The sequence below is a fragment of the Lonchura striata genome, chromosome 14 (genome assembly GCF_050655825.1).
Source record: "Lonchura striata isolate lonStrDom1 chromosome 14, ASM5065582v1, whole genome shotgun sequence".
Lineage (NCBI taxonomy): Eukaryota > Metazoa > Chordata > Aves > Passeriformes > Estrildidae > Lonchura > Lonchura striata.
In genome coordinates, this window is record NC_140716.1 from 13,663,480 (window position 1) to 13,682,852 (window position 19,373).

The following is a 19,373-nucleotide window of genomic DNA, read 5'->3' on the forward strand; positions in this document are numbered from 1 at the left end:
AACCTCAGGGCATATGAATAAAGAAAAGGTACCAGACAGAGACAATTGAGCTGTGGCCACTTCAGAGGTGTGAGCACACCTTATCCAACCTCTGGAGATTAAAGTGAATAATTCAGGCACATTTATTCAGCTGATGCAGGAGTCCTGGCTCCTTCACCCTCCCCCAGCAGCACCATGTGGAGCTGTATCCATGATCCCAGGTGCAGAACAATTCAACCACATTGCAACAATTAATCACTGCACCTTGCTCTCTAATTTGTTAAATATAACTTAATGTTCATCACAAGCAGCATTTGCTGCCCTGGGTCTCTCACCAAGTACCAGTTTGTGCTAGACTGGAGGAGGAGCCCAGTTCATTTCCATGAAGTTTAATTAGGAGGGAATATTTGTATGACTACCAAGTGTGGAGAAATAACTATTTCTGGCTTCATCTTCAATACACTTGGGATCAAATAAAGGAAACATCTTTTTCAGATGAGAAACTTCTGCATGCTGCTTTCCAGCTGAATAAGTCTGCCAGGCTAAGGAGAGGAAGTGAGAAATCCAAAGAAATACACTTTTCTAAACGGAAACACACAGTGAATGGGAAGTCTGGAGAGTCAGAGATGGAATCTTACCTATTATACCACAGCTGCTTATATTTATGTGCCCTTTACAGCCCTCATTTCTAAGTAATTCTCATCATCTGAGGAGGCACTCAGCCGTCACCTATTGCATTTTACAAATGGCATAACAAAGCTCTCCCAAGGTGATTTTTCACAGAGCTGCAAATAGCACCCAGGTCTTCATTCTGACAGTCCCTGCCATTACCCTCTCACAGTAAAGCTGTGAATAGAATCCCCCAGCCTGCAGCTGCCTAACAAATCATCCCATCTCACACCCAGGGACTGGTTCCTAGAAGGAGCAGCAATACTTCAAGACACAGATATCAGGATGCCCTGGGTTTACAGCCTAAAACCTCCTTCCCTGTGGCCTAGTGGACCTTGCATCTTTCGTTTTCCAAATAATTTATTTTATCCTTCTACAAGACTGCAGCTATGGGCTCCTCCTTTAAGTGGTATCCACTAAATCTTATGGGATTTTCAGTATTCATGCACGTAGACACCTGTGTCAGACTCACTTCTTTTTCCTACCTAGCCAAGTAAACTGCTGAAAATACACCTTTATTCCTTTCTTTCCTTGGTTTGGCCTCCAGAAACCAAATTCCATGTTAGATTTTAGAGATTTAATAAACACTGCTCAGCAACAACTAAAATATCAGTAAGTTACCAACATTATTATCACCCTAAATCCAAAATACAGCTCCTGGGAAGAAAATTAACTCTATCCCAGCTGAAATCAGGACATAAATGTCACTAAAAGCCCTCTTTTGTATGTTTAAATGGTAATGCTCAAAATGCTCCAGAACCAGAACATGTGTCAAAGGAACTGGGCAAATGTGATGGAGCACAAAATCAGGGGCTCTCTGTTCAAATCTCTGGATCAGCTGGGATTTCACAAACATCCTTTTTGTCATCTCTCCAGTTTAATATGTGCCAACATTTGTGTTCTTATTTATTGCCTGAATTTGGAACACAGTAAGAATTGTGTTCTTATTTATTGCCTGAATTTGGAATCCAACAGTTGCCTTTTGAGGTGGAAAACCTGGGAACAGGTGGATTCCTAAACTTTCTGTGCAATGAACAGCAACCTCTGGTTTGTTATCGTTATCACCACAAGTGTTATTATTACATGTGTAAGTACAGCAGCCAAACTCAGAGTGAAAAGGTCTAAAATTATCTCCACCAGGTGTCAATTGTCAATCCCAACATTTTAGTATGGAAAAATAAATATAAAGCAGGCAGTTTGCCAATAAGAGAGGATTTATGTTAATTTTAGCTAAATTACTATTTAGCTAAATTAGCTAAAATTAAAAAATTAAAAACTGTTCTGCTAAATTAATAATTTTAAAATTATTAAAAAATTAAAAATCATTTAGCTAAATTAATTTAGCTAAAATGCTTGAAGGCGGCAACTTTCCATTTATTAAATATTAATATTTCAAAAGACTCTTCCTGGAAAAGGCAGTACTGAGTGAGTGGCCTTCTGAACCTGAACTAAACAGAGTTTCTTTGGAAAAGTTTCCCTCATATCATTCCATGCATTTCATACAGTAGAATCATACAGTAGGTCTAAATACCACATATTGAGAGGATACCACTTTTCATATATCCTGAATATAATATGTGCTATTGAATGTGTCTCTTAGAAAAATCAGCTGTGAAGAGTTCTTTAAACCATCTCTGGCTTTTTTTTTTTTTTTTTTTTACTATCTGCTGTTTGTGGAGACAGGAATGCATTATACCTGCCACAAAATTCAGCCTCAGACAATCTAGAAAGATTTATGGTGTTCCATTAAGGCAGCTATATTCATTCATCACAGTACCAATTTTCCAATGCACTGCTGTATATTTTTGCTGGCAGTGCTCCTTTTCTTTTACTTACCCCTCTGTAGGTATCCTCTGGAGATTTATTATAGTTCCAAAAGCGAAGCCCTGCAATACTTTCAGTTTTATCAAAATGGATTGTGAGCAGATGATCTTCTCCAAAAGAGAAGGGAATGAGCCACATATGGTCATCCTCCACTGTGATATTAGTCCCATCTATTAACCTACAAAGAGAAAAGTCCATTAGCTGCACAAAAGGAAAAGCTGGCTTCTCTCATCAAAAGCAGGGAACTTTCCTAGGGTTTATTTTATTCTGGATGCCACTTCCAGCTTCCAGGGCTTCTCATGCCCTTGTGCATTCAATTAAAAGCAGAGAAAACATCAAAAATAGCATGCAAGTATTGAACTAAAGGCAGTGGAGGGAGAAAAAAAAACAGTATTTTCTTTAGTTAGGTCTGCTTAAGTAAAAACAGCAAAATCCTTATGTTTTCCCTGTGTGAGCAGGGACAGGCAAAGGAAAGCTCAGCTGCCTCTGTAGCAAAGTGGCTGAAGGCAGGACTCAAAGCCAGGTACAATGTGATTTCTGAAGCCAGCTCCACGCCCAAAGCAGTGGATCTGGCACCCTGCAGGGTATTTCTATGCCAACACAAGTCTGGTGGATGCCAGGAGGAGCTGGATGGCAGCTGGATAACCCTGAGCAGGACCAGGGTTTGCTCACATCCCTCGTGGACACAATTAGCCACATCTCTGCTATTTCACAAAGCTTCCAACCAGCAGGACAATGTCTTTTCATGGCAGCACAGGCTTCAGGCTGACTAAATAAAGTTAAACCTGATGTTTGCTGACATTATATTCTTCTACCACAAACTGTGCCATACGAATGTGGAGTAAAGGAGAATATGAATTAATTTTCCACTGTAATTACTTTGGTACACTGCCAAAAAAGTAAGTATATACTTACTATTTATTTAAAAGTTTAATGGAAGAATGAGTGCCAGACTTGGCAATTCCTTAAAGAAAAAGATTTGAATAATGACTCTTTCACAGAGGAACTGATTAGGGAGTCCATGAGAGAAGAGATAATTCTTGATTTGTTCTTGAATAGTACACAGGACTTATTCCAAATGCCACAGTTGAGAGCACTGCAATGTACTCAAATTCAACATGCTTGCAGGAATATTCAGAGCCAAAAGCGCCTCTATTTCTTATGCCCAAAAAAGTTCTTCAGCAAAACAAACAAGAATGTAAAAAAAAAAAAAAATATAACCCACTTACTAAGAAAGATGTTAGAAAGAAGAAGGACTTGAAAACTCAAAGCCAGCCTGGCTCAGTAGCAGGATAAACAAAGTTATTATGGCCATCTTTCAGCAAAATTCATGATGAAAAAAGCCCTAAATTGATAGACTCATAAACTCTGGAAGGTTAAATGCATACATATAGGCCAAAAAAAGAGTCTGAAGGCTAGCAAGCAAAAGATACAAATAAATAAAATCCCTTATATACATCAGGGGCAGAAAGCTTGCCAGAAATTCTGTAGGATCAACATATCACTGGGCTGCAAAAGGAGCATTCAGAGAGGAAAAGGCACCAACAAAAAAGGTAAATGAATTCTTTGCATTTGGGTCCATCAGGGTGGGGTCTGGAGAGACTCCCCCAGCAGAATCAGTTCATCACAAGGGATGTCATGGGAAGGTTTCTTAGATCAGCAACTGCCTACAGAGGAGATTTTCATACATGATGGTAGAAGGAACAAGGAATTACACACAAGTAAGGTTGATATCTGCATTAGTCAGATTAGCAGAAAATTACAAACAACAGAGTTAGTGTGCATGGAGATAAATACAACATTCTAAGGAAGACTCCAGAGCCTTTGAAAAGACAAGTCCTAATTCATAAACCTGGTCACAGCCCATAAACATGCCAGCAAGATAGGATTACAACCAAAAATACCCTTTAAAATGGAGAGATGACTCAGAAACAACAGGATGCAGCTTCAATAACATCCAAAATGCCAAGTCCTCTCCAGATCTACAGCCTATCATTTCTATACTGCTGCCATTTAGATGCACAGGTTAATGTGAGGAAATATACTTGTCAATGAATAAAACTTCATTAGATTTGCCAAAAAAGTGCCGCAAATTGGCCAAAAGAATGGCACCTATTTGTGCAATTCCCCAATGGCATAAAACACATCCTCAGTCTTTGCTAACGTGAAATTCTTCCTTGAAATTCTCCAGAAATCCTGCATGAATATCACTCAATATGCACAAACAGATGCTACAGAACACCCACATTTCTTCCTGGAAAGTCCTTGGCAGAAATACCAACCAGGCATGTTATCATCTCCCAGCTCAAACACCATCTTTTGGAAACATCTCATTCATGTTTCTACAACAAGCTGTTCCTGGACAGCCTGTGAATTCCAAGAATGAGCAGTGATGGGATAAAAATCATGTTCACATTAACATGTGTTAACATAAGTTTATAGAAATGTGTCACTTCAAAAAATCTGATGTAAAATGCATCCCAAGTCTTTGGTTACTTACTTTTCTAATGTTCTGGAATCTCCTGTGTACTCTGGAAGATCATTTAAGTCTTGGGGTGAAGCAGAAATCTGTTCTGCATTGATTTTTAATGCTTGACCATCCTTTCCTATCACTTCAAGTCCTGTCAGTCCCAGGTAATGAGAGTCTCCCCAGGTCATGGTAAAGTTCAGTTGCAGGCCTACATAAAGGAATATACATTTAATGTCTCTGTAAATTACTGGTGTGTAGTGATGAGCCAATGTAAACACGAGTGCAAATCCCAGTGATTAACAGCATGGGTATTTTGTACAGATTCAATAACTTTATATATGCTGGAATTGGATGTTTCCTGCTCTGTTTGTCCACCTCCATGTAACAGCAGCTTCTTTTTAATCTGTGTCAGAGCCCTTTAATGTGCCACCAGCCTCTTGTTCATTTGAAATTACACAACTGCTGATCAAGCACGTTCCCAAGTGCCTCATTACTGGGACTGCACCCTGACAGCCAGCCAGTGACACATTTAAGCAGTTACATGACAGATTTTGTGATTATGCAGACACAGAGAAGATCCATTAGTCCGAAGTCAATCCATCATCTTTCACCAGATAAATGTATAGATTCATATAAATCCAGCCTCTCAGAAATCCATACATTTTTAGAGAACACCTACTCACAGTTAAAGCAAAGAAAAAGCCTGGTTTACTAATGTTTTTAAGTTATTTTCTTCACATCAGAACTGAACACATGGAAGCATTTTCATGGGACAGCATCAGTGAAAAGCACAAATATTGATTAGGCTGTATCTTCAGAAAATAAACAGGAAAGAAAAGCTGGATGGACAAAAGGCTGAATGTGAATCTCCTGTTCCACCTGTTTTATGCCTTACTGAAAAGACAGAAATAGCATGTACAGATATAACAAGTAAAATTCCAATCTGATCAGGTTCTATAAAAATCCATCCCTGTAAATTAAAAATACCTTTCATTTCACACACTACAGAAGCCCACAAATAATCAGGTTGGTTAATGTCTAAAGGAAAACCAGTAGTCATCATTTATGTTTGTAAAACAAACAAGCATTAAACCTCTTAAACCATCCAGCAGTTACCCCTAAAAACGTAGAGCAAGTCTTGATATACACAGAGATTCACTTGGGTGTAAGATTTCATCAGCATTTGCAGGGACACAAAGAAATAGAATTAAACAACTGTCAGCTGACAAATCTGGAGCTCTGGCTACACTGACAGAAGAACTAGTCCCAAGGCCAGAGCTGAGACTAAAGCTGCTCAGGGTACAAGCAGGCAGGAGCTCTCAGGAGAACCAGTCTGTTCTCCAGTGGAAAGCTGCACTGAAGCAGCCATCCACACAGATTTAGTATTCCCCAGAGTTTAGGATTCCTTACAGAATCTGAGGATGACATGGGGAAAAGGAACTTCTGGAGGTGTCTAATCCGGCTCCAAACTCAGAACAAGTCCAGCATCAAGGCTCTCAGGAGCTCATCCAGGGGAAGTTTTCCTGTCTCCAAGGCTGGCAGATTCCAAACCCTCTCAATCCAGAGTTGGATTGCTCTCAGGGTGAAAAAAATTTCCTAACACCCTGCTGGAAACTCGTGTCAAAGGACCAGGAACTGCTCCTGGAGTTTTTGGGCTATCCAGAAACTCTCTGAACAACAGCTGAAAGGCCCACAGAGAGCAGGTTTGGTACAGGATAATAAATCAGATAGTTAAGCAGGGATATTACACTCTGATCTAGCTTTACTCTAGGGTTTCTGTTGTCAATCCAATCTAAAAAATTCAGTCAGTCTACATAAACACAAAGGATTGGGAGAGAATTACTGGGTAAGGGACACAGCTATTAGAAATCCCATTCAGGGACTAAGCAAATGGCTAATGTTATTTTTCTGAGATTAAAAGCCAACTGTTACAATATAATGTTGTAAATGCCATAGCAAACAAAGCTTCTGCCTTAAATATTCAATTCCCTTCTTTATTCTAGACCTGGAATCTGTCACAAAGTGCTGTACAGCAGACAAATCAGATCATCCTTGATAACATGTTTGGGGGAAGGCTGGTAAAGCAAGAAGTAAATGTAAGAACTTACATTTTCCAGTAAATATTCCTGTTTCTTTTGGTATGCATTCAGAGGCAGAGTCTGGCTCTTGAACCTAAAAAGAAAGTCAAGGCACAGGTTCAGTATTACACTTACACTGACTGCTTATATAAAGTCTGTATTTGTAAAATAGTTATATTTGTACCTGTTTCTTTTTGTATATCAATCTCCCCTCTGCCTCCCCATGCAGGCTGCCCTGCAAAAAATGGAAAACATGACCCAAAATGTAGAATATCAGATGGGGAAAGCCCAGACTGTTAGGGCAGGGTTTTAGATTAGTGCATATAGAAATGTGAAATGGGAGACTCCATAGTGTGAGCTACCTCTTCTCAAAGAGGCTGAAATCCTTAAATAACACTTATTTCCCTGCAGACTGCCATCAGCAAGTGATAATATGCTGCATTTGCAATATGTTGCAAATCTGTTGCAGACACAAGGAGTCTGGAAGGAAGTCAAGACCAGAGAGTGCCACCACAATTTCTCCTCAAGAATTAAGAGGCAGAACAAACAAGCAAACTTGTCCAAAAGCTTGTGCTTCTGCTCTGGCAATGCTAATTAAAAATTGCCTATGCTATTCAGAAAAGTGAAGAAACAGATGACAAAATTTGCTGATCACACTGGGGCAATCAGGGTAGTAAGGACAAAAATGGCAAAGGATTGCAGATAGAATTCACTTCACTGAGTAAGTGGGATAAAATGGCAAATTCTGTTCTCTGTGGACAAATGTAAAACAGAGAAAACAATCTTAACTTCACATATACCAGTATTGCCTCCAAAATAAATAATAGTAGATTAGAATAAAACCTTGCCATTTTTATAAGTAGCTGTATAAAAACATCAGCTCAATCTTCATTAGTAGTCAAAGGCCAAACAGGAAATTAGAAGTCCAGACTCTTTCTCTTTAATTCATCATTAGAAATAAACTTCCTGTCAGCCACAATACATCAAATGGATCTACACAGTGCCTAAGTAAAATAAATAAAGACTTGTCAACACTTGTCTCCTACTATTCCATTAGATCCCTGCAATTTAAGCACTGATCCCCAGGATCTCATGGGCTCCCAGACTGCAGAATCCTTCATGTGGCAGCAAATGTCCCTGGGGGAATCAAGGTAATTCAGCTGAGACTGAACAAGAAATGGGCTCTGAAATAAACCCACAGAAGCTACACAGTGGAAAATCCCTCCCACTGGAGGTACCTCTCTCACGAGCCAGTTCTGTTCCTCACAACAATTCTAAAAGACCAGCCTGGGAATTCAAATTTGCAACTTTACTGAAAATCAAAACCCACGGACACAATGAAAGGCACTGGGTTTACTGATTGCAAAATAATGCCCTCCCTAGCAGACCATAAACCATTTGTGCCAAGGCACCTTATCCGCTCTTTTCTCCCTTTCTTATCTACTCAGATCCCTTCCTGATGATTCCATTCCACTGATGCCCAATATATTTTCTTTCAGATATGGTCTCATTTTCTACTATTTTAAGTACTTCTGCCAGTGGGCATTGTCCTACCTGTGTTCTTAGATTCTTACGGCTAAAACAAAACACTACCATAATACAGGAGTTATTGGAAAAGCAATAAAAAGTAGAAAGTATTACCATGCTCTTACACCTGACCAAATGTTCAACACCTTCCTAGGAGCAACCATTCTGGAAAAGATTTAGAAGACTAACACAGGGGTATAAATCTCTTGAGTGGCTTGAAGAAGGGAGTGGGGAATAATTGTTTCATTTCTTCCAACACAAAACCCAGAGAACATTAAATTAAGCTAGCAAGAAAAAGGAGGAGGTTCTTTGTGCCATGCAGGTTCAGCTTGGAAACTTGCCACGGAGAACTGTAAATTTTAAAAGTGCATGTGGGTTCAAAAAGCTGGTGGATGAATTCAAGCAATAGAAATCTGTGGCATGATATTAAACACAGAGGTTAAGTTAAAAAGTCCTTGTGAGACACATTTCTAAGGGCTGAATGAGTGTTTCAGAGAAACAGAAATAGTTTGTGCTGTTCTTTCTTTCTCTCTCAGCAGCCACTACTGGCCCCAGAGTTGAACCAAGTGCAGTAGCCACAGGTCTGACCTGCTATAAAATCAACATGCTAAAGGTTCCTGAATTCATGGACACACAGATGGTCATGGATAATATTGACAGAAAAGCTGTAAGAGCTTTTAGAAAGATTTTAGTAAAACACACCATTTCATCTACTGAATGTGCAACAGGGAATGAAGGGGAATGAACAACAGCAGGGCTGCTCAAACTGGTCAATACTGGTCTGACAACATGAGGCTGGGGAAGACAAATTGTGCAGTGGATCTGTATCATTCTGGCAACATGAACATCCCCCTGCAGAAATCCTGATGGTACCAGCAAACACACAGTGACAGAGAGATCAATGGCTCAGTCACAACAGCTTTTGTTACTCCACCGCTGATACAGCAGTTTCAGAGTCACAGCAGGGGGTGAAGGGCATCACAGCTGAACAGCAAAATGAAAAGCAGAGCTTGTGTCTGAGCAAGGACCTGACGGTCCAGGGCAAAGCTTCTGCCATGGAAGAGGTCCTGGTGAATGCTCACAATAAACAGCTGACCAGGAAAAGGAAGGTCAGCTTCAGTTTATCTTCATGAAACCCTGCACTGTTCTGAGCAGTTTCAGATCCTGCATGCAAAGATGGGCTCAAAATTCCTGCAGAAGTCCAAGGGTTAAAGCCACTGACTCAAGGTCTTAACAGTGAGATCAAATTCCAACTCAATTGGATCTCCTTCTGTCTTGTGAGCCTCAAGAAAAACAGGAGAAGACAGAAGGGGAAGGTGTGGCAACCACAGGAGGCTCATTAGAACCATATATCCCTGGGAAGATCAGCTGGAGCAGCTGGAATTTGGATTGATTCAGCTTTGGATCTCCTGACAGACTCACAAGTAAAAGTGTGAACCCTAAAAAAAGAAAACCTCATTGATGCCACAAATGGTGCTCAGGAAGATTCTGAGAAAGTAGAAAATTTTGAGGAAAACAGGTCAAAAACTGCCACACAGCATCTTGAGAAAATCCTGTGGGATCTTTGCTCAGACACTGGACTGTTTGGGCAGGAATGGCATAAGACAAGAGCTCAAATGCTTGGAAATACAGCCTTCCTCCAAGGAGTGAAATATCTTCTGCATGGACTAGAAAACAGGTGTTTTTATGATGCAAAATGCACCCAAACCTGTGATGATGCTAGTCAAAAAAAAAAAAAAAAAAAATAGGAAAAATAAGGGGAGGGTTGAGAGGAAGAGACCCTTCTCATTTAACATCCTCAATTTGTAGAGGAAGAAACCAACAATATGGAAAATATGGAAAAACCTTTGGTTTGGAATGCCAGGGAGCACAGCTACTCATGATAGGAGTAACTGTAGGGGAAAAATCACTGACAGTGCAGAAACCTTCAGGAGTACCCAAATCATAAAGAATTCCCCCTGTCACTGTCTAAGTAAGTAAAGAAGTAAGCTTATTAATTAATCAGGGAAACCACAATTTGGAGGACCTTTCAGGCTTTAAAAAAACAGCATAAATTATTGATCTGGTGAAAAAAATGTCTTTAAAATAGTAGTAATTGTGTTAGTTCTCCTGCAGTTTTATTCCAGCCTGGAAATATGTCTATTACTCCCATGTTTCAAACAGACATTTAAAGAGAGTTTTGAACATAAGAGGTCCCCACCTGTTGGTTCTCTGTTCTCAACCCTGCTTGTGTAAAAGGTCTCTCATCTCCCTCCCTGTCTGCAGTTGTTGGCCTCTTCAGCTCTTCCTCATATCTCAGGGAGCTGGAATCTCCCATTTCTCCATCATATGTCTCATCATAGTAGTAAATGGCTTCAAGAATATCATCATCAGTAGTGAACAATATGGTATCCCCAAAGTGCTCTGGAGCTGAAGGCAACATACAGAATTAAATGGAGAAATAATGCAAGAATAATATAAAGAATGAGAAAAATAATTTTTGGTCCTTCTTTGCATTTTATTTGCAGGAGTGTTTAAAGATAATATATGGCAAATTGATTCTGATTAAGGCTATAATTAGTGTTTCACTCTCAAACTTATACTGCACAATGGAAAATTAGAGAATTTCAATTGTCTAATGGATTCTCTAACACCCTGCTGGAAACTCTTGTCAAAGGACCAGGAACTGCTCCTGAAGCTTTTGGGCTATCCAAAAACTCTCTGGACAATTTGTCTGATGGTCATTTATTTCAATGGAAATTCCATTTCTCCAATGGAAATTCAATGGAAAATTAGAGAATTCACTAGAGAATTCATTCAGATTTCAGAAACATAGAAAGTAGAAAAAATATCTTCCCATTCACCTTCTCCAAAAGACCATGCATATGAAAACAAGCAAAAAGCTGCAACTTTGAAATTTCTAGTGCCTATCTGATGTGATTGAAACACAGACTGGTTGCTGAGACATAGCTAAAAATGGAGATTAGCTTTGTATGATGCTAAAATCCTCAGTATCAGTGAAGAATGCATTAATGGGCTTTGCATTATGTTTTTAAATTAAACACCAGACAGAGTGCCAGCTTGCTTTGAAGTGGAAAATGATAACAAACAAGCTAAATATATTTTGTTTGTATTGTACTGCTGTTTCCACAAGGAAAATCAGAATTTACAGCCTACCTCCAGACAAGGTTCCTGAGGCTTTGGCAATCTCTCCTTTAAAGATGCACTGCTCATCCAGCACCATGATAATGTCTTTCACACCGCGGAAGGAGTGGATTCGGGATTTATTGTAATTCCAGATCCTAATCATGGCTACCTGACAGGAATTCACAAAGTCAATAAAGACAAAGTGAGGTTTTCCAGGGGTGAATGGTGCCAGCCAGAGGTGCATATCATCCTGGGTCCGATTCACCCCATCTATTAGGTTGGTTACTATCCTGGGATCATTTCCATAAGCTGGTAAAATATTTATGTCAGGGGGTTCAGCTGTTATTTTTGCAATCTGAACAGGCTCTCCTTTAGAACTGAAGACTTCAATTCCATTCAGACCAACATAATGTCTGTCTCCCCACGTGGTTCGGATGTCTATCACCAAGTGCTGCCCAAAAGGTAAAACAGGGATTTTAAAATCACTTCCATCCTGTATATCCACAGAATTTTCTTCCTCTTGCTTCTTTGGTAGTGTTTGTAGTCCTTCTTTTCTCTGATGTTCTCCAGGCCGGTTGATTTTCTGCTGTTGGAGAAACTCATCAAAAATATCCCCTTGAAAATCCATGTTCGAGATCCGACCACGGTGGGAATAATTAAATTTCACCAAGGAGTTCCAGGACTCCTGCAGAGTGTGTTCTTGCTCATTGCACCACTTCATTCTAGAGGTTGCTACATCCTTGATGGGAAAACTTTCATCTGAAAACAACATTACAAAGGCATTTAATGTACAAACAGGGAGCAAACCACACCAGCACTGACTCTGCAGAATGATGTCGTGTCCCTCACTGGGAAAGTCTCTGACAGCAGCACTTGTACTTTGCCTCTCTATCACAAAGGCCACATGTCCCATTTTCCCTTCCCCACTCAGACACAATGAACAAAATCACTTTTACCTATGGAGGAGCAGAACTCCTGCCATGGTACAAACTGTAACTAAGTTTGACACTGTGAATTCTTGCCTCAGCCCTTAAAGAAATTGAGATTTTTGCCCAGTGATACTTATTGTGTGGCTGTTACAGGAGTTTAAAACAGCCCTCTGCAGGTCTTTCATACAGCTGGAAATGGCTGAACTGGTTAATGTAAGGCATTACAGAGAAAAGCTGGTTCTTCTCTCAAAATGAGCCAAAGGTGTATAAAGAAAAGTGGTGGGAAAAGGAGCAGGTTCAGCAAACAGGGAGGATGAGATGAGCATTCTAGGCAGATATGTCCAAATATTTTTCCTATTTTTCAGCACGCGTGAGATGTAGAAAGAGAATAATTACAAGATATCCAATGGGAATGCAACAATGGGAGGGCAACACATCAGAGGGGCCCAGTGGGAGCAAAGCATCTTCTCCTTGTGGCTGCTCTGGGGAACTGCTTCATTTCCATCTCAAAACAATTAGGAACAGATAATAACCAAGGTTTTCAATAAAGCAGTCACTCATGTGTTTTCTTCAAATAAATGAAGAAAAGGAAGTGGAGTACTGAACAATTACAGGCCCGTGGGCCAGATTTTACTTCTGTACAGTGTCCTTGGGTGGATACTAAAACAAATGGTTTTCAAGAATAAATGCCAATTGCTGTGAAATGCAAAACAAAATTTTCCCAAAAGACTGCTCAAGACTAATTTTAACTGTGTTTTTGGAAATACTGGAAGGAGGCAATGTTCCTAATCTGTGCATGGCAAATAATAATTTACAGTGGGGACACGTGAGAGAAAATTAAGAATTTTAAAGCAGATGAGAAACTACCTGGAAAAGGGTTTCCAGAGTGAAAGGCTGGAGACCAACCTGGAACTCCTCCTTAGACCACAAGGAAAATGCAGATGTGAAGGAAAGGTTCATATTTCAGAGAACATCAGACACTTTTAAGTCACTTTCTTGCTCACACCACTACCAGTACAGATACTCAAGAGTGACTGATCCCCAACAATACACCCCAGAGCCTCACAATTCACCTGGACAAGGCACTGTACAAATATTTAGCCCTTGAAAATGTTAAAGCTTGAAAATTTTGGGATGAGCAGAGTACAGAGGAGTATGTAACATCCATTGACTTTCCTAGTTTTTCCCTTTTCCTTTCCAACAGTCCAGAGGTTACAATTCTGAAACCCTTCTAGGGCAGTGCAAGGTCAAGTTAAGAGGCTTGTGAGCTACTTTAAGGAGTGGTAACAGGAGAAGTGGAGCTCTGAAAGGAAAGCAGAAGTGACCCAAAAGCAGACACCAATGGCTGAAGGCTTACAGGGTGTGCCTTTTTTCTTTTAAGAATATAAAATGCATTATTTATTAATAGCACCTCAAACATCCAACTCCTCTGTGGGTTCAGGAGTGTCTTGAACCACCAGTTTCTGATGGTGACACACACCACACACAGCTCCTCTCGAAACTTTAGTAAACTACATTTTGGGGCAAGACTACATAGAAAAAAGACACCTTTCTTCTCCCTCTGTTGTGTTAATCTCTTTCTTTACTCCCTGCAGTTCTAAACAGCAATCATATTTCCATGCTGCAATCACATGCTTCATTTCCCAAATCATTCTAAAAGCTCTCCTCTGTATCTGTCCCACTTGGTAATCAGCTTTCTGAAAATGGATGATCAGAGCTGCAGTTTTCCAAGCGAGGTCTCACAAGTGCCTGTGTTGAGATATTGAGGTTTCCCAAGTACCCAAAATGCCTCTGCTGATCCATCCTGGGAGTGCACTGCTCCAATCACTGCTCACACCAGCATTTCAGTCAATCTGCTATCAGCTACTCAACCACGATTCTTCTCTTCCTCGGTCATTTGCAATTGATGATTACTCAGCTTACAACTTAATTTTTGGTTATTAGTCCCCAGATGAGCCTGCAAGCATTCTACTGAATTGCATTCCATTGCTCCAGTCCTCAAGTTCATCATTCTGTGCAGTTCTTCAACCTCCTTAACTCATAATAAACCAAATTATATGTTATTTGCAAATTTTATCAGCATACTCCCACCACTTCCCTCGCACATTAAACTGGTTATCAAAGAAAAATTGATGTTTTTATAGCAACATTAACATCATGGCAACATTACGTGCTGTTACTAATTTCTGTTGTTCTTGTGAACCATTTAGTGACCAAATCCACGCTGCACATCTAGAGGAGCCTCTGAGCCTTCCCTTTGTCCCACCCTCCACTGGGAACTGCCCTTCTCCCAGCCCCAGGCCAATTAAAATCCAGCACTCTCAGGGAAACACTTAAAAGGTTTCCCTGTTGTTAAAGCTCTCTCAGCTCCATTTGAAGGTGGCTTTACCCTGCACACAGCAGAGAGAACAAAAGCTGCTGGGCTGCTGCAATTTCCCAGAGACTAAAACACATCGGGAGCTTTAAGCACCAGAGAACAACCTGCTCTGAGCAAAATCGCAGAAAATTTACACTGAAAAATAATAACCCTCATCTTGTAGTTTACATTGACATTTCTAATTTTTCTCCATTTTCACAACTGAACAGAACTTCTCAAGGTGGTACTTATTTATAGTTTTCACAATATGCAGGTTTTCATGTAACAGATACTGTGAAATGTGTGAAACAGTAAATGGGCTGCAGGGAGCGGGGTGAGTGAAGGGCAGGTGGCACCTATTCCAAACTTCCCTATTCTTCTCTTCTTTGACATATAACTTCAGAGACACTGATTAAACTGCTGTTTGCTCCACAGAGGGTCAGACAAGGAAAAATTCAGACATTCTAAGTTTAGAGAGAACCACTTTCCTCATCTTTGTCTGAAAAAAGCCCTGCACTACCTGCTGTAGAATTTGAACTGGCACGCCTTCATTTAGGTGAATTTGCTGTCTCTTGTCACCCTTACTTGCATGTAAACACCCAAATTCAATATGCAGCAAGATACATTTTCATGTACATTGTTCTGATGTTCAATCATCCCCAAAATTTCAATTTGTAGTTTTGGAACATCTTATTCCAATTCTCTGGGTCTTGTTGTCCTTGTTGTATTAACTCGTCATCTGAGACAAGATACTGAATGCTGAATAATTAGAGAATGACAAGGAAGGGGCACGAAGGGTCCAAAAACCAGGAGTTAGAGTGACATGGCTTGAAACTGAAAAAGGAAGACAAACATATATCCCAAGCAATGGCAAGCTGGGTGAAAGAGAGACACAGTAGAAATTGTGGGTAAGAAATTCTACTTTTCTGTTATTTACACTTGTTAAAGACAAAAGTGTTATCTCATGCCGTGAAAATTTTATAGCCATGGATTTACAGATGTTGGGATAAAGGGGAACTTGGGAAGTTGCACAATTCTACTGTTCCCTGAGGACACACTGCTGGATCCTGGCAGAGGCAGAACACAACTGCACAAAGCTGGATCCACCTCCAACAGGAGGTCTGGGGAAGGAGGACAAGGATAATCAACACCACAGAGCAGACAACAGCTGAATTTATTAGAAAACTCTTCATAAATAAGCAAGATGTCTGAGGGAGAGGTTTGTAAAATTATGAGCAGAGAAGAAAAATAAGGGTAATTTTCCATTCACTCTGAATAAATATAATGAGCATCTATTCTCATTGAGAAAGACACAAAGCTACTGCACAAATAAACTCTGCAAATTTGGGATGTAATGTTCTTTATCTCTCTGCAGATTTTAATTGATATTAGCAAACATTTGCTGTCTACAGGACTGTCAATTTTTAAAATGTAATTTACTGAAATTTTGCCTTCCAGCTATTCCAAATAAATTATAAGCCCCTAAATCAGAATGTAAATTTTTCTGAAGAGTGTTTCATATCAGGTGTAGGACCAAGAGAGAGACTGAGTATTCTCAGGAGTAAAATATCACAATTAGCCAAACTAATATGCCCTGTCTAAACTTCCAGGAATCTCAAGAGGTTCCTTCCCACCTAAAATAAGTTTGTGGCTCTGCAAAATGGAGAACACATCAGCACTTGGATTAAGGTTGCTATTGTGACCTTGTTGCTATAGGACACATGAAAGCACAAGACAAGCTACTGCTATTTGCAAGGTAAAGAAGAAAGTTTATTTTTTGACTCCAACTTTTATACTTTTCCAAAGGTGACGGTGGTTTGGAGAGTGAATGGGCCGCCTCTCCAAAGACATTGGACAAACTACTAGTATATTAAGTATTTCTACCCCATGAAGGAATGCAAAACACTATGTTGTTTATAGAAAATTGTGTGAGAAAGTTTCTGACAGAATGTAAACTCAGAAGGCTTTAGAAAATCTTAAGAATCAGGGTGACATGATCTCTTACCTTTGAGAGCAGAATCATCTTCTCCAAGATTTGTAGTGTTTAATCCCAGCTTTTTACCACACATGACACTTCTCCTTCCACTTGCAGGGTACTGTAAACTGCAGCAGTTTTTGTTAGAAATGTGGTCAAAAATGTCCAAGTCCAGATCAGCATCCTTTTTGGCCAGCGTTTGTGATCTCCCATCTCCAGTTGCATTTCTACTATTGAGTCCTCCCAGTTCATGCCTCTGACATTTGACATCCTCATTTATCAGATCTGAGAAGTTTTTCATGATTTCATCTGTCTGTGTTTGAAATCTTGAGTTGAAATTCTGTTCTGTAGCAAGCCACGGAGGCTTCTGCCTACTGGGAGTGACTTGGTTACTCTGTGTTACCTGGGAAGATGACTGTAACCAAGAAGGAATTGCACCTGCGGAATCAGTCAGTTTTCTTCCTGTTAACTTTTCCATTTGGTCACTCAAACAAAGCTCATCATCAGACTGAACATTCTCTGCAACTGCTGCTGCCTCCTCTTTGGCATCTTTTATACAAACTTGAGATGGGAACACTTTTAGATCATCCTCTAACTGAGACAAATTTTTCTTTGTAAAGCTGATTGAGTTAATCTTAGGCTCAAGATTATTTTCTTCTGGCAGAGCTGTCCAGTTCAGTGAAGCACTGATTGATTCTGAGCATTTAAAAAGCAAGTCTGTTTTCTTGTCTGGGCCTGCAGGTGCATTTCCTTCTTTCCTCTTAGCTGAGGGAGAGGCTGAGCTATCTTGCTTGTGATCTGTAAGGTCAATTGTGGTGCCCTGGTCAGCAAGGAGGTCTCCAGAGCCTCTCTCTAATTCACCATCAAATACAAGGCTCTCATCAACATATAACTTCACCTTCTTTGCTCCAACATCAAGGTCCTACAAAAATAAAGGTATGAAGATTTCAGTCAAGCTTTCAAGCACTAGATATCACAGCTCTGAGACTCTGACATATGAACACTTAATCAATAAACAGATGGAAACAATTAAACCCTGTGTCAGTACATGCTTTTGACTGCTTTTTAATCTAAAGCTGAAATGACTAAAAAATACTGTGTAATAGATAAGATTTTTTCTAAAAGGATGGAAAACCTGCTAGACACTGCTATCACTTTGCCTGACAAGGTTTGATTATTTAGAAAAGCTTGAGGGAAAAAGCCTAGATTAAGTACAATTATATTTGATCAGGATATAAATTCCAGAGGCACATTTTGCTTTTCATCCCTAAGATTCACCACTTTCACGACATGTTCCACAGTGAACAACCACCCAGATCAAAGCCACAGAGTTAAAAAGAGTTAGAGTTACAGAAATGCAGAGCTAGAAAGTGCAGCAAGGAAAAAAAAAATCATCCAGTCCATCTCTTTCCACTGAAGAATGTAAAATAACCTACACCATTGTGAGGAAATCTGATTTTAACAGTTTTCAACTAATCTGCCTTGATAGCCTATTCCAACACTTAACTAGCCTTTTAAACAGCAGGCCTTCATCTCAGACACAATTCTGCCACTCACAACTTTATGTTCTCCTTCTCTGTGGCACTCACCAATACCTGATTTTTTTATTCCATTGAAGTTAGAACTAATGTTCTTCCTATTCTCTTCACCATTTCAATATAACCTTTTCTCCCTCTTGACAAAAATACCATTATCTTCAAAGAAAATACAGAAGATGAGATACAATCCACCCCCTTTCTGTTCTCTAACTTGTCCATCTCGTGGAGTCTTTCAGGGACTCTCTGTTCTTTGCTTCTTTTTGTGAAAACTAAGAAGCTTTTTGTGAAAGTAAGAAGTTTCAGTTTCATCCCTCTTGCTCATTTCCAGCCTGTCAGTTCTCCTTGAATACTGATTTTCATTTTCCTCTGCTCCCAGACTAAACCAATCACTCCTTCCCTTCCAAGCATGAAAGTCTCTGCTTCTTCACTCCCGAGCACACTGTTTAAGCCTTACAAGCTTTCATAGCTTCCATCCTGTTAATAATAACATCTCTGAGGCCAAAAAATGCAATATGGACACAGCCAGAGGAAAAGCAGAAGATGCAGGCATGACAAAGCTACAGGTGAGGGAGGGGACTGGGTGCAGGAACACTGGACACATTCCTGATAAGAAAAAAGATAACCTTCACTGAGTTCCCAGTGAACAGCTGTAAAACCAGTTTAATTGGCCATTATGGCCTGGCTGCCTGTGGAACTCCTGTAGGATCATAAAGTGCTGCATTTCTGTGCTGATGCAATCAGCCATAAAACAGGGTATTTTTTCCCCTTGAATAAGGACATTGCTAGATTGATCTAACTGGGGATCAGAACATTTCAATAATTACATCTGTTGAACTACCTGCATGGCTTTGTCTGGAATTATGATGGGGAAGAGAAAGATTATCACGATGTCTCAATAATGC

At 39.9% G+C, this 19,373-nt stretch overlaps 1 protein-coding gene across 8 annotated transcripts in view; it reads right to left on the reverse strand.

The window, feature by feature from the left end:
* Positions 1–19,373, reverse strand: part of KATNIP (katanin interacting protein) — a 56,688-nt gene that overhangs the window by 12,090 nt on the left and 25,225 nt on the right. For 5 of the 8 annotated variants that reach the window (XM_085591748.1, XM_085591750.1, XM_085591749.1 and 2 more), the window contains exons 14-20: positions 16,964–17,855; positions 11,704–12,432; positions 10,748–10,956; positions 7,205–7,255; positions 7,051–7,114; positions 4,973–5,150; positions 2,485–2,650 (exon numbers count right to left, since the gene is read on the reverse strand). In XM_085591748.1, coding sequence (XP_085447874.1) covers positions 2,485–2,650; positions 4,973–5,150; positions 7,051–7,114; positions 7,205–7,255; positions 10,748–10,956; positions 11,704–12,432; positions 16,964–17,855 — 2,289 coding nt within the window. The remainder of the gene's footprint in view (positions 1–2,484; positions 2,651–4,972; positions 5,151–7,050; positions 7,115–7,204; positions 7,256–10,747; positions 10,957–11,703; positions 12,433–16,963; positions 17,856–19,373) is intronic. The other 3 variants (XM_085591753.1, XM_085591752.1, XM_077786816.2) reach the window with 1 other exon arrangement.